General features: G+C 36.2%; 1 protein-coding gene across 5 annotated transcripts in view; it reads right to left on the reverse strand.

Annotated features, from left to right (window-relative positions):
* Nucleotides 1–12,393, reverse strand: part of COL4A5 (collagen type IV alpha 5 chain) — a 229,982-nt gene that overhangs the window by 105,274 nt on the left and 112,315 nt on the right. For all 5 annotated transcript variants that reach the window (XM_027609389.1, XM_027609392.2, XM_027609390.2 and 2 more), the window contains 5 exons: nt 7,259–7,303; nt 7,111–7,173; nt 4,301–4,354; nt 2,978–3,004; nt 872–952 (listed from right to left, as the gene is read on the reverse strand). In XM_027609389.1, the coding sequence (XP_027465190.1) occupies nt 872–952; nt 2,978–3,004; nt 4,301–4,354; nt 7,111–7,173; nt 7,259–7,303 (270 nt within the window). The remainder of the gene's footprint in view (nt 1–871; nt 953–2,977; nt 3,005–4,300; nt 4,355–7,110; nt 7,174–7,258; nt 7,304–12,393) is intronic.

Consider the following 12,393-nt stretch of genomic DNA (forward strand, 5'->3'; position numbering starts at 1 on the left):
AAAATTATTTGAAATATTCTAGTTCTTAAATGTTATTTTGGATTCATAGGTGTTCATTTGGTAGTTATGTTTCATAACATATATTTTGCATGTATTCTGCTGCATTTTCAAATATTACATAACAAAAAATTATAAGGGATAAAGGGCAAGATTGAGAGTACTTAAGACCACAAGGATGGCTTTTGTCAAGCATGGAATGAGTTGGTAATTAATGAAAAAATTCCCCAACAGTGTATCTAAGTAATCAAATATTAGAAAGTACTGACTTTATTTTGGCAAAGGGATCAATCTTTGTGAAATATAAACCTCAGGAAGTTGACTACCTGATCTATAAATACTCAAAAGATACTGCTGTCTTTATGCATGTTATCTATAGGCTAACATAACTTTTTTCCCTAAGATTATACTTGATGTTCACGATGCATAAATGTTATTCCTTCAGCCTTCAAAATATGTTCATATATTATGCATAACTAACAGTGTTACAAATGATGTCTTCTAATATCTTAAATGGGAGACCTGCAATTTTTATTTTTAATCAGACCATTTACAATTATCAGGACTACTCCTACCACCTACTGATCCTCACAGCAGAAGAATAAGAATACAGAAGTGTATTTCTGCTGCCAAACCCCAAAACAAAAATTTCCATGGAAACTGCATAGAAAGATAAAAGAATAAAGCAGTCCTCTATAAAATTCTCCCTGGTCCAGATTGCTTTTGTTTTCAGGTATGAGGTACATGCAATGTCTATCAAACCTCAGATAATTTCTGTAACTAAAATAGAAGGAACTAAAGGCTGAAGAGAGAAAAGTGATGCTGTGATCTGTTTTAATTAATATAGTGAAGAAGAAAATCACTGGATACTTACTTGTATTCCAGGAGGACCTGGATATCCTGGATTACCCTTTGGTCCTGGCAGTGATGACATAATTATACTGCCTGGTTCTCCCTGAAAGAAATCATCCGTGGAAGTTCTAAGTAACAGTTATGACACATGAAAATGGGCAAGAGCACAAAAAATGATCTGAGAATTAAATGTGTCATATAAATGTTCTGAAGATTAGGCAATCTCAGTAATTAACATGAATAAATTTACCTTTTAAAGGGAAATGGGGAAGTGGCCAGAATACACTGAAGTACAATCAATTTATTAAGGGCCTATGGTACTGTCAGTTACTCATTCATTACAAAACATTTATTAATTATTACTATTTTCCAAGAACTTTGTTAGGCTCTGGATACTCAGTAGTGAAGGAAATAAACAAGACTTCTGTCCTCATGGTGCTAACAATGTACTGGTTTTGAAATGCAGATCATAACATGTAAACAACTAAGACGACAAAAGGTTCAGTTAAAGGCTATGGAGAAAAACAACGTGGGACATGATAAAGAAATAGTGGAGAACTAAAAAGAAGTGATAATTATGTGACATGATAGAGGCACTAATTATTACAATGGCAATCATAATGTATAAATGTATCAAATTAACATGTTGCATACCTTAAATTTATAGTGTTATACATCAAATATATTTCAATTAAAAAAACAAATAGTGGAGGAATTAGTTTGGGTAGTCAAAAAAGGGCAATCTGTGAAGGCAACATAACATTCAGACTGAGATCTAAAGGATAATCAGGAGTCAGCCAGGTAAAAATGGGTTAATTAAGAGTATCAGGTAGTTGAAGTAGCATCTACAAAGGACCCAAAAAATGAAGAGCTTGGTACATTCAAATAACTTAATGCAGACCAGTGTGATCAGCGAGCCAAGGGAAAAGTGGTTTAAAGAGAAGTCTGGAAGTGTAGGAAGGGACCAGAACATGCAGGTCTTACAGGCCTTGAAAAAGAAAGTGGACCTTATCTCAGATGCAGTGGGAAGCCCTTGAAAGTTTTTAAGCAGGGAGATTGAATTACTGATTTATGTTTTTAAAAGATCATTCTTGACTACTTAATCTAGAATAAGTCAGGCTGGGAGGTGAGGGGGTAGTAGTGGAAAAAAAAGACTAATTAAGAAGCTATTATAATAGTCCAGATGAGACATTATGGTTAGTGTGGTGGCGGTGGAGATGGAGAAAAGTAGATGAATTTAAGATATATTTTATAGGCAAAATTAACAGTATTTAGTAATAGAATGGAATGAGGTGTGTGAAGGAGTAGAAGATGTAAATACTAACTCTCAGGTTTTAAGGGTCTGGGTTAACTTTGAACGTGCTAATCTGAATGTCTCAGAGATACTGGAGTAGAGATGTCAGGGAGGCAGTTTAATACATGCATCTAACTCAGAAGAAAAGTCTATTTTAGAGATATAAATGTGGGTATTCAGTAGCTGTATTGTAAACAATACATGAGCTTTAACAACATTGCTAGGCATAGAAGAGAAAAAGGGGTCAGAACTGTGTCCTGATACCTGCTACATAGAACAGAATGAGCTTGTATAGAAGACTGTGTGATGACCAGAGAGATACAGAAGAAAAACCATGAAAGCGTAGTGTCACAGAAGTCAGGGAAAAGAGCATTTTTAGAGAGAGAGCAGATGGTCAACTCTAACAAAATGTAATGGGAACTGAAAGTATCAGAAACTTGAGGGGCACCTGGGTGGCTTAGTCGGCTAAGCATCTGATTTCAGCTCAGGTCATGATCTCAGGGTCCAAGGATTGAGCCCCACATGGGGCTCCCTGCTCAGCAGGGAGTCTGCTTCTTCCTCTCCCTCTGTCCCCCCTTTTTTAAAAAGATAAAATCTTTTTTAAAAAAAGAAAAAAGAAACTTGAGTCTGATATACACATTTACAAGTGTATCAGCACATAGAAGATACTTCCATGGAACAACGGAGATTACTTAAGGAGGGCTTGTGGGTATCTGCACAACTTCTAGAAACATCTACTTTAAGGCAGAAGTCAAGAGACATTATCTGATTGAAGTTGCAAGCTTTCCGAGTATCTTATTCAAAATGTTTACTTTCCTAGCATGAGATGCTTACCTTCATACCTGGGATCCCAGGAGGTCCCTATTTTTAAAAAGGAAAAAATTATTTTATATATATGAGAGGGGTGTGAACAAAAGAACACACTGCTTTCCAAATAGAGTCAATTAAATAGACTACTGTAGGGTCATTCTAAGTAAACAGTATCTTAGGATACTTAGAGATGACATTTATATTAAATACAATAGAATCCTTGCTTTTACCCAGCACAGAGCTATACTACCAACTTCTTTTTTTAAAAAAATCTTTTTATAGTTTACTAGTTTTTTTTTTCTCATTAAACTTTTGTTTTAATGGGTCTCAAAATTCTGTGACAGATTTTTGGTCAAGTTGTTTCCATTAAAAAGTACTGATTTTAAAAACTAATAACTTAAAACTGCTATACACACACACACACACACACACACACACACACACACACACACACACACACACACACACACACACACACACACACACACACACACACACACACACACACACACACACACACAAAACAAATGGTCCACAAAACATTCTCCTTTCCTTCTGAAGGTTTTACGATGCATTGTTATCATTAACCAGTCTTTTACTATTAAACTTAAATGGCCAATTGACACAAAGGGTTCTGAGACCATTCTTCCACCACTGATTAAGACTGGGGTGGCAGGTATTGGGGATAATATTCATTTAGCCTTCTGAGCTTTCTGGGCAGACTTGGTGACCTTGTCTGCTCCAGCTGCCTTCTTGTCCACTGCTTTGATGACACCCACAGCAACCGTTTGTCTCATATCACCAACTGCAAAACGGCCCAGAGGAGGATAGTCAGAGAAGCTCTCAACACACATAGGCTTGCCAGGAACCATATCAACGATGGCAGCATCACCAGATTTCAAGAACTTGGGACCATCTTCCAGCTTTTTTCCAGAATGACGATCTATCTTCTCCTTCAGCTCAGCAAACTTGCAAGCAATGTGAGCTGTGTGACAATCCAGCACAGGTGCATATCCAGCACTGATTTGGCCTGGATGGTTCAGGATAATCACCTGAGCCGTGAAGCCAGCTGCTTCCATTGGTGGATCATTTTTGCTGTCACCAGCCACATTGACACCACGAACATCTTTTACAGATAGGTTCTTGACATTGAAGCCCACACTGTCCCCAGGAAGAGCCTCACTCAAAGCTTCATGGTGCATTTCAACAGACTTTACTTCAGTTGTATAATTTACTAGTTTCAAATGTACTACTTTGCTCCACATGAATGCACTGAGCTCACTTTCTACACTTCTGCACCTTCTGTCAATTCCTGTGTTCATTATAATCCCAAATTGTATAACTTACTGGAGGACCCTGTAAACCAGGAAAACCGGGACTGCCTGGGAATCCACGTTCTCCCTAGGAATTAAAAATAAAAGATGGAAGAACAAGAAACAAAGCATAACTATACCAACAAACAATAACTTGTTGAAAAGATTTCTGTAAAAACCATTCAGAAACATGCCAGATTGCCAAAAACTCATTAGCCTTCCCTTGCCAATTACTTCAATATCAACGCTCATATCAGTTCAGCCTTCTAAGATACTTTTATCCCTACTCATCAGTCCTAATCAGAAATAAAGAAAAAATCTTCTACCCCAGTCATTTTCTTCTGACAAATCCATTTTGAGGCGATCATACCACAGATTCCTGGCCATCATCACATTTAATAGTTAATGATTTGTCTCAATTTCCTGCCCATGCATTATATAGATTCTTATTTTAGCTGCCCTATTGCATTTTTCTTTTATTGTAAACTATTTCAAATTATTTTTGTAAAGAGGAAAAGATGGTGAGAAAGAATGCCATTAATATCACCAAGAGGACAATAATAGCAATAGTTCGAGCAATTGCAGGTCATTACGTTTGCTAGACACCCAATTTTTCTCACTCAGTATTGTGAAGTACTAATATGGACATTTGGTTTAGAAAACAAAAGTAAAATTGCTGTAGAAGAACCCCAGTGCAACCTCCTTTCTAATACCTACATGCCATGGTAATCCTAGAGACATTCTTCTCAAAGGTTTAAAAGGGTAAGATTATTACAGCTGTGGGCCTTTGAGTTACCTTGTCCAGTACTCCTCTCTCCATCACTTTTTACATATGGGAAAAATAGGCCCAGAGAGAAAGGAAATGGCCTGTACATCAAGTTTAGAAGACAGAAAACAAAAGAACCCATATATTCTGATTCCATCTCTAGGGCTCATGCTATTAGTTAAATAGTAAGAAATATTTTAAAAAAACATTTAATCTGAAAGTATACATAATAAATTCCATTTAAAAATTTGTTGCTCACATAATTGGGGGCCTCACACATAAACTAATCATGAGATCTACTAAGGTGCTACTTTACAACAAGAAAGAAAAAGATCTCTTTCATCATATAGCATACTATACATATTGTGGATACACTGGTCTTCAAATTTAAAAACTTTGGCTAGTGGTCTTTCTGTTGCTCAAGGCATGCTGGCAAACAAACAAATAATCAGAATGGCACAAGAATGTAGCCCACTTTAAAAACAATGTTCCATGCAAACTACTCCACATTGGTCCCATCACTGTAAGGCTGCCCCAGCTGAAATGAAGAACTCAAGTAAGCCTCACAAATCCGCACCCCCTGCCAAAAATATATTGTTGTTGTTGTTGTTGTTACTGGCAAGAGTCACACTGACTGGGAGAAATATTGGAGGTAAAAATAATTTTATTGCCTTCAAGTATATACTACAATAATTATCACAAAATATAGCCTTCATAATACAAAATAGTTTGTTCAAGTTATTTTAAATATGTACCCTAATACAAAATCTGACACATGCCATTTAGTTAGAAGGATCGAGGCTATTTTATGAACAGTTCCACAGAATATCACATGCAGAATGGAAAATGCCAAAAGGATATACAGAAAATAATAACATATTGCATTAATAGATAGGAAAAGGAGAAAAGTGAGGGAATAAGAACAGAGGCTATGATAAACAAACGGTCAAAAAAGCAAATTTTCCTCATTTTTTATCCTTGCTATCACTTTATAATAAATCCAAACAGTTGAAGAAAGATAAGAAAAGTGGGCCAGGAAAAAATGTTTTTCATATATAAGGTTTTATTTTTCTTTTTAAATTGTTAAATTCATCATTTTAGCTGATGGAGAAGAGTTTCCGTTTTCATACTAACAATTTATAGTAAAAATTAATGTCCTGTATTGCAGGTAGATTTTTAGGATTTTTCTTAAGAAAGTTATTAGGCAAGGTAAAAAAAAATTCAAAAACATGAATTTTCGAAAACTTACCTTGTACCTAGTTTTTAAAAAGGCAAAGCTAATGAATGACAGTCATTAAGTATTACTCTTAACAACTTATATAATATTTGAAACTTACATATCCTAATTCCTTTTTAACTTTCATCCTACTTTACACTAAAGTCAAAATAGGATTCAGGGGCGCCTGGGTGGCTCAGATGGTTAAGCGTCTGCCTTCAGCTCAGGTCATGACCCTAGGGTCCTGGGATCGAGCCCCACATCGGGCTCGATCCTAGGGTCCTGGGATCGAGCCCCACATCGGGCTCCCTGATCAGTGGGGAGTCTGCCTCTCCCTCTCCCTCTACTGTTCCCCCTGCTTATGCTCTCTCACTCTCTCTGTCAAATAAATAAAATCTTTAAAAAAATAGGATTCAGTAAAACCTTCAATCCAATGTAATATCTCAGCTGATTATACATGTCTAAAGAATTATTGATGTTTCAATATTGAAAATGTTAACTCAGAACATACCCTATGTATGTCTTAGACATGAAGCTACTATATCTCTAACATTCTTCATATTGATTTCCTTAAACTTTAAAATCTATTACTATCAGGGGGTGCCTGGGTGGCTCAGTCATTAAGCGTCTGCCTTCAGCTCAGGTCATGATCCCAGGGTCCTGGGATCGAGCCCCACATCAGGCTCCCTGCTCTGCGGGGAGCCTGCTTCTCCCTCTCCCGCTCCCCCTGCTTGTGTTCCCTCTCTTGCTGTGTCTCTCTCTGTCAAATAAATAAATAAAATCTTTAAAAAACAAAAATAAAAAAATAAAATCTATTACTATCAGGCATATTGCCTAAGATTAAGTTGAAAAAAAATCTCACCTTGGTTCCATTGCATCCAGGGATACCTTGAGGTCCTGGGGCCCCATCATGGCCTGGCATTCCCTTTGAAAAGGGATATAACACATGTATAATATTTCTTAGATTACTTTTGCAGGAATTTTCAATTAAAAAGCCAAATTCTACTTACAGGAAGACCTGGTGTCCCTGGAAATCCAGGAAGTCCAGGAGGACCCTATAATAAGAAATAAATTCCTTGAACCAAACAACAATCAGTAAGAATAAAATTATATCCTACCTAAGGGAATTATGGAAAATTACATTTAGAATAGCAATGGACAAATGTGTCTCATTGATGATTACCATTCATTCTCTCTATAGAAAAAATAAAACCTCCTACACGTGTTTAAAAGTCTCTTTTATAGGAAACTATAGAAGAAACTCCTATTTGAGGGAACACTGTCTTCATTGCACGTAAGCAGGAGCAGGCAAATAAGGGGAAGAAATGTCTTTTCTAAAAGATAAAGTGGTTCTCTCAGGTTTGTGATGAATACTGAATTTAGCAGGGGATGGGGAAGTGGCAAAAATATCTGCTCCTAAGAACATCAATGTGATCACTCCAAAAATTCTTCAATCAAATTTCCCTGTCAGAATTGGCAAAAATACAAGTTTGACAATATTCTCTCTAGGTAAGACTCTGGGAAAGAGGTACTCTTATACACAGCTAATAGGAATCAAACATCATGGAGAGAAATTTGAAATATCTAGCAAAATTACACGTTTTTACCCTTTGAAGCAAACCATTTCTAAGAACCTACCCCAAAGTTACACTAGAAATTATGAAACAAAATCTGAATTTCAAGGTTATTGATTACAGCATTGTTGTTACTAAAGTTTAGAAATGACCATATAGGGACACCTGGGTGACTCAGTTGGTTGGGCGTCTGCCTTCAGCTCAGGACATGATCCCAGGGTCCTGGGATCAATCCCTTGTCGGGCTCCCTGCTCAGCAGGGAGTCTGCTTCTCCCTCCCCCGCTCATGTATTCTCTCTCTCTTTCTCCCTCCCTCCCTCTCAAATAAATAAATAAATAAAATCGTAAAAAAAAAGAAGTGACCATATAACCACAATTATAGCTAAACACTAGAAACAATAGGGGCATGACTAAATAAATTATGGTACATCCACAAAATGCAAACCTATGTAGCCCTTAAAAACAATGAGAAAGATCTCTGTGCACTGAAATATGTAGTAATCTCGAGGACATAATGTTGTAAGTACAAGAAACAAAGTGTAAGTAGCATATATAATATGCTACACTTTTATAAGAAGGGTGATGATACAAAACAATGAAAAGATAAACAAAAAATAATAAAAATAATTATGGCTGGGGGAAAGAGGTAGGGAGAAAGAGGCAAAAGAATGGGGGAATGGCAAGAATGGATGGGAAGCATCTCTGACTATACCGTTATTAGAGAACAATGTAAATATTTTAAGTAATTAAAAATAAAAAATTAAGAGGTAAAAAGAGAAAACTACTAAAAATTGAAAACAAACTAGAACCAATGAACTTAATATATATCTGGTTGTTGACATAAACCATACAGAGAAAGAAATTACTTCAAGTGCCTTTAAAACAGATATTTTAACTGCATTTTCTTAGTGAAATCAGTCAATTCAAGGAGGAAAAAAGAACAGCAAAGAAATAATGGCATTTAAGAATTCTATTATTAATTATTAAAATTGAAATTGTTGTTTTGTTCAACTGTAAATTGCTCTTTTGAAGTTATCATAGGTACATTGTAGGATGAAGAAAATAATAAATTATATTAGTGTCATTAGGAATCGATTTTCACCTTAGGGAGGGGAAGGTGGCAGAGGAGAGAGAAAGTATACAGAACTCTTTTCATTTTAAATTTCAATTGGAAGTAATAGTATAAACTCATGATATTTTTTCTCTTTAGAAAATAAATTTTTCCTAATTCTGTCAACTGAAAAGACATCAAAATAATTGACTAACAGTAGCAAAGAAAACCCCTATCATTAGACTGTGGTAACTAAATCACATTTTTCACTAAAAAGAGCCTAGAATCAGATACATGGCCAATTTCAGATCTGGAGAGGAAATGTACAAAATGAGGCTGAGGAATCTTGTATCAAAAAGCAAGGAAGTTATCAAAGATCAATATGGTTTTTTCTTTTTTTTTTTTTTTTTTTAAAGATTTTATTTATTTATTTGAGAGAGAGAGAATGAGAGAGAGAGAGCACGAGAGGGAAGAGGGTCAGAGGGAGAAGCAGACTCCCTGCTGAGCAGGGAGCCTGATGTGGGACTCGATCCCGGGACTCCAGGATCATGACCTGAGCTGAAGGCAGTCGCTTAACCAACTGAGCCACCCAGGCGCCCAATATGGTTTTTTCAAAAGGACACAGGACAGGGGCCAATTTAAAGGGGCTCCCACAAGCCAAAGATAAGATAATTTTGGCTTCAACAAGAATAATGAGTACAATTGATTGGATCACATAAATTCCATGTGTTTATAATAATAACAAATTCTTAAAACCTTCCTGACCATCACTCAAAGTTGCTGGTGTACTAACTCATTACCCTATTAGAATTTCAGCTGATAAATCAGAATTCTAGCTAATAAATGAAGGATTTATAGAATTTTAAAAATCACCCTTCTGCAACTCTGAACAAAAAATGGATCTGGGCAATGATCATCAATGAATACTAAATCATTAGATGAAAGTTGATGGGGAAATTCTGATGGCAAAATCAGGCCCATATACCTGTGATCACTAATCAAACCTAACATCAAAAAAGTGGGATAACAGATGTCTGTGCCATAAGATGTAATTCAGTAGTAAGTATGCAGCACTATGTACACAGTATTCTTTTTCTATTTTTCTTTGATATTTTGCAGAATAATTTATATATAGTATAAAGCACAAGTCTTAAGTATACAGCTCTTTCTATATCCCCAGAAAGTTCTCTAGTGTCTCTTATAAGGCAACCTCCAGTCTGTAGGAAATATGGGGGACAGACAAACAATTTAAATGACATCATGAAGAAACAGATCCATAATGTAGAATGAAGTACAATACAAATGACCCAGTTTCTCCAATAGCATAATAAAAGAGGCTTAAGAAACATAGCAACTAAATGCAGTATGTGGAACTTGCTTGGATCCTGGTTTAAACAAACCAATTGTTAAAGGACATCCATCGTGGAAATCTGAATAAGGCCTGAGTTTTAAAGTATATTTGAAAAATTACTGCTAATTTTTTGAGGTATAATAATGGTAAACTGGTTATGTAGTTATCAGAGACATTCTGAAGTATTCATTGGTGGAATGAATGATATGAGGGATTTACCTAAAAATATTCCCTCAAAATAGTGGTGGGGTATAGATGAAACAAACTTGTCAAAATGTTGCTAACTTTTGCAGCTGAGTGATGAGCACATGGGGGGGTTCACTGTACTATATTCACTGTACATTTGGGTACGCTTAAAATTTCCATAATAATAAGTCTTAAAATTTGCACATCAAGACTGCCTCTGGGCTGAGACGCAAGGATTCAGGAACTATCCGGCTACTTATTCCTCTGCACTTCTGAAGTTCTAGTTGAGGGACATGGACTACTCAGGCACTTGCAAATGGGAATTGAGAGAATGGACGAGTTTTTTTTGTTGTTGTTGTTTTTTTAGTTTCAGCAGTGCTTATGACATAGTTAATGGTAGCTATAGCTATTATGCGATACATTATGATTCTTATGAAGAGCTTTAATAATATATTGATATCCATTTATACAAAATAACACACAGACATGTCTGCTAATAAAACCGAGGGTTTTGCGTTTCTTTCCTGCTTCTCCAGTTCGTTAAAAAACACCAGGCATTTGCAAATAACACTACAGATAAAGGGCTGGTATCCAAGATCTATAAAGAACTTCTCAAACTCAACACCCAAAAAACAAATAATCAGGTCAAAAAATGGGCAGAAGACATGAAAAGACAATTCTCTGAAGAAGACATACAAATGGCTAACAGACACATGGAAAAATGTTCATCATCATTAGCCATCAGGGAAATTCAAATCAAAACCACACTGAGATACCACCTTACACCAGTTAGAATGGCAAAAGTGGACAGGGAAAGAAACAACAAATGTTGGAGAGTTTGTGGAGAAAGGGGGACCCTCTTACACTATTGGTAGGAATGTAAGTTGGTACAGCCACTTTGGAAAACAGTGTGGAGGTGCCTCAAAATATTAAAAATAGAGCTACCCTATGACCCAGCAATTGCACTCCTGGGTATTGACCCCAAAGACACAGATGTAGTGAAAAGAAGGGCCATATGCCCCCCAGTGTTCACAGCAGCAATGTCCACAATAGCCAAACTGTGAAAAGAGCCGAGATGCCCTTCAACAGATGAATGGATAAAGAAGATGTGGTCCATATATACAATGGAATATTACTCAGCCATCAGAAAGGATGAGTACCCAACTTTTACATCAACACGGATGGGACTGGAGGAGATTATGCTAAGTGAAATAAGTCAAGCAGAGAAAGTCAAGTATCATATGGTTTCACTTATTTGTGGAACATAAAGAACAGCATGGAGGACATTAGGAGAAGGAAGGGAAAAATGAAGGGGGGAAATCGGAGTGGGAGACGAACCATGAGAGACTATGGACTCTGAGAAACAAACAGGGTTTTAGAGGGGAGGGGGGAGGGGGGATGGGTTAGCCCAGTGATGGGTATTAAGGAGGGCACGTACTGCATGGAGCACTGGGTGTTACACGAAAACAATGAATCATGGATCACTACATCAAAAACTAATGATGTAATATATGGTGATTAACATAACAATAAAAAAATTAAAAAAAAAAGAATAAATAGTCTTTTTCAAGTGTTCAAAAAAAAAAAAAAAACTAATGATGTATTGTATGGTGACTAACATAACATAATAAAATTCAAAAAAAAAAACCAGGCATGAGTAGCACATAAGGCAAGCTATATGTTGTCAAAAGTATACAACAAACAATGTTTTTAATGTTTATGTAAAATTTGTACATCTACTAAATTTCTGGAGATCAAGGGATCAGAATGTTTAACTGTCTCTGTCACATAAATAAACATGTTATGTCATCACCCGTGTACATTATACTCGTATTAAGGGGCCTCATCAATCTATGAACACAGAATTTTAGAGCTAAAAGGCACCTTGGAGATTATATTGTTTAACTCTCTAATTTGACAAATGAAGAAACAGAGGCTCAGAAAAGTTAAATATGAGTTTCCAAAAGCCAGGACTATTTTTAAA

Source organism: Zalophus californianus, chromosome X (genome assembly GCF_009762305.2).
Source record: "Zalophus californianus isolate mZalCal1 chromosome X, mZalCal1.pri.v2, whole genome shotgun sequence".
NCBI lineage: Eukaryota > Metazoa > Chordata > Mammalia > Carnivora > Otariidae > Zalophus > Zalophus californianus.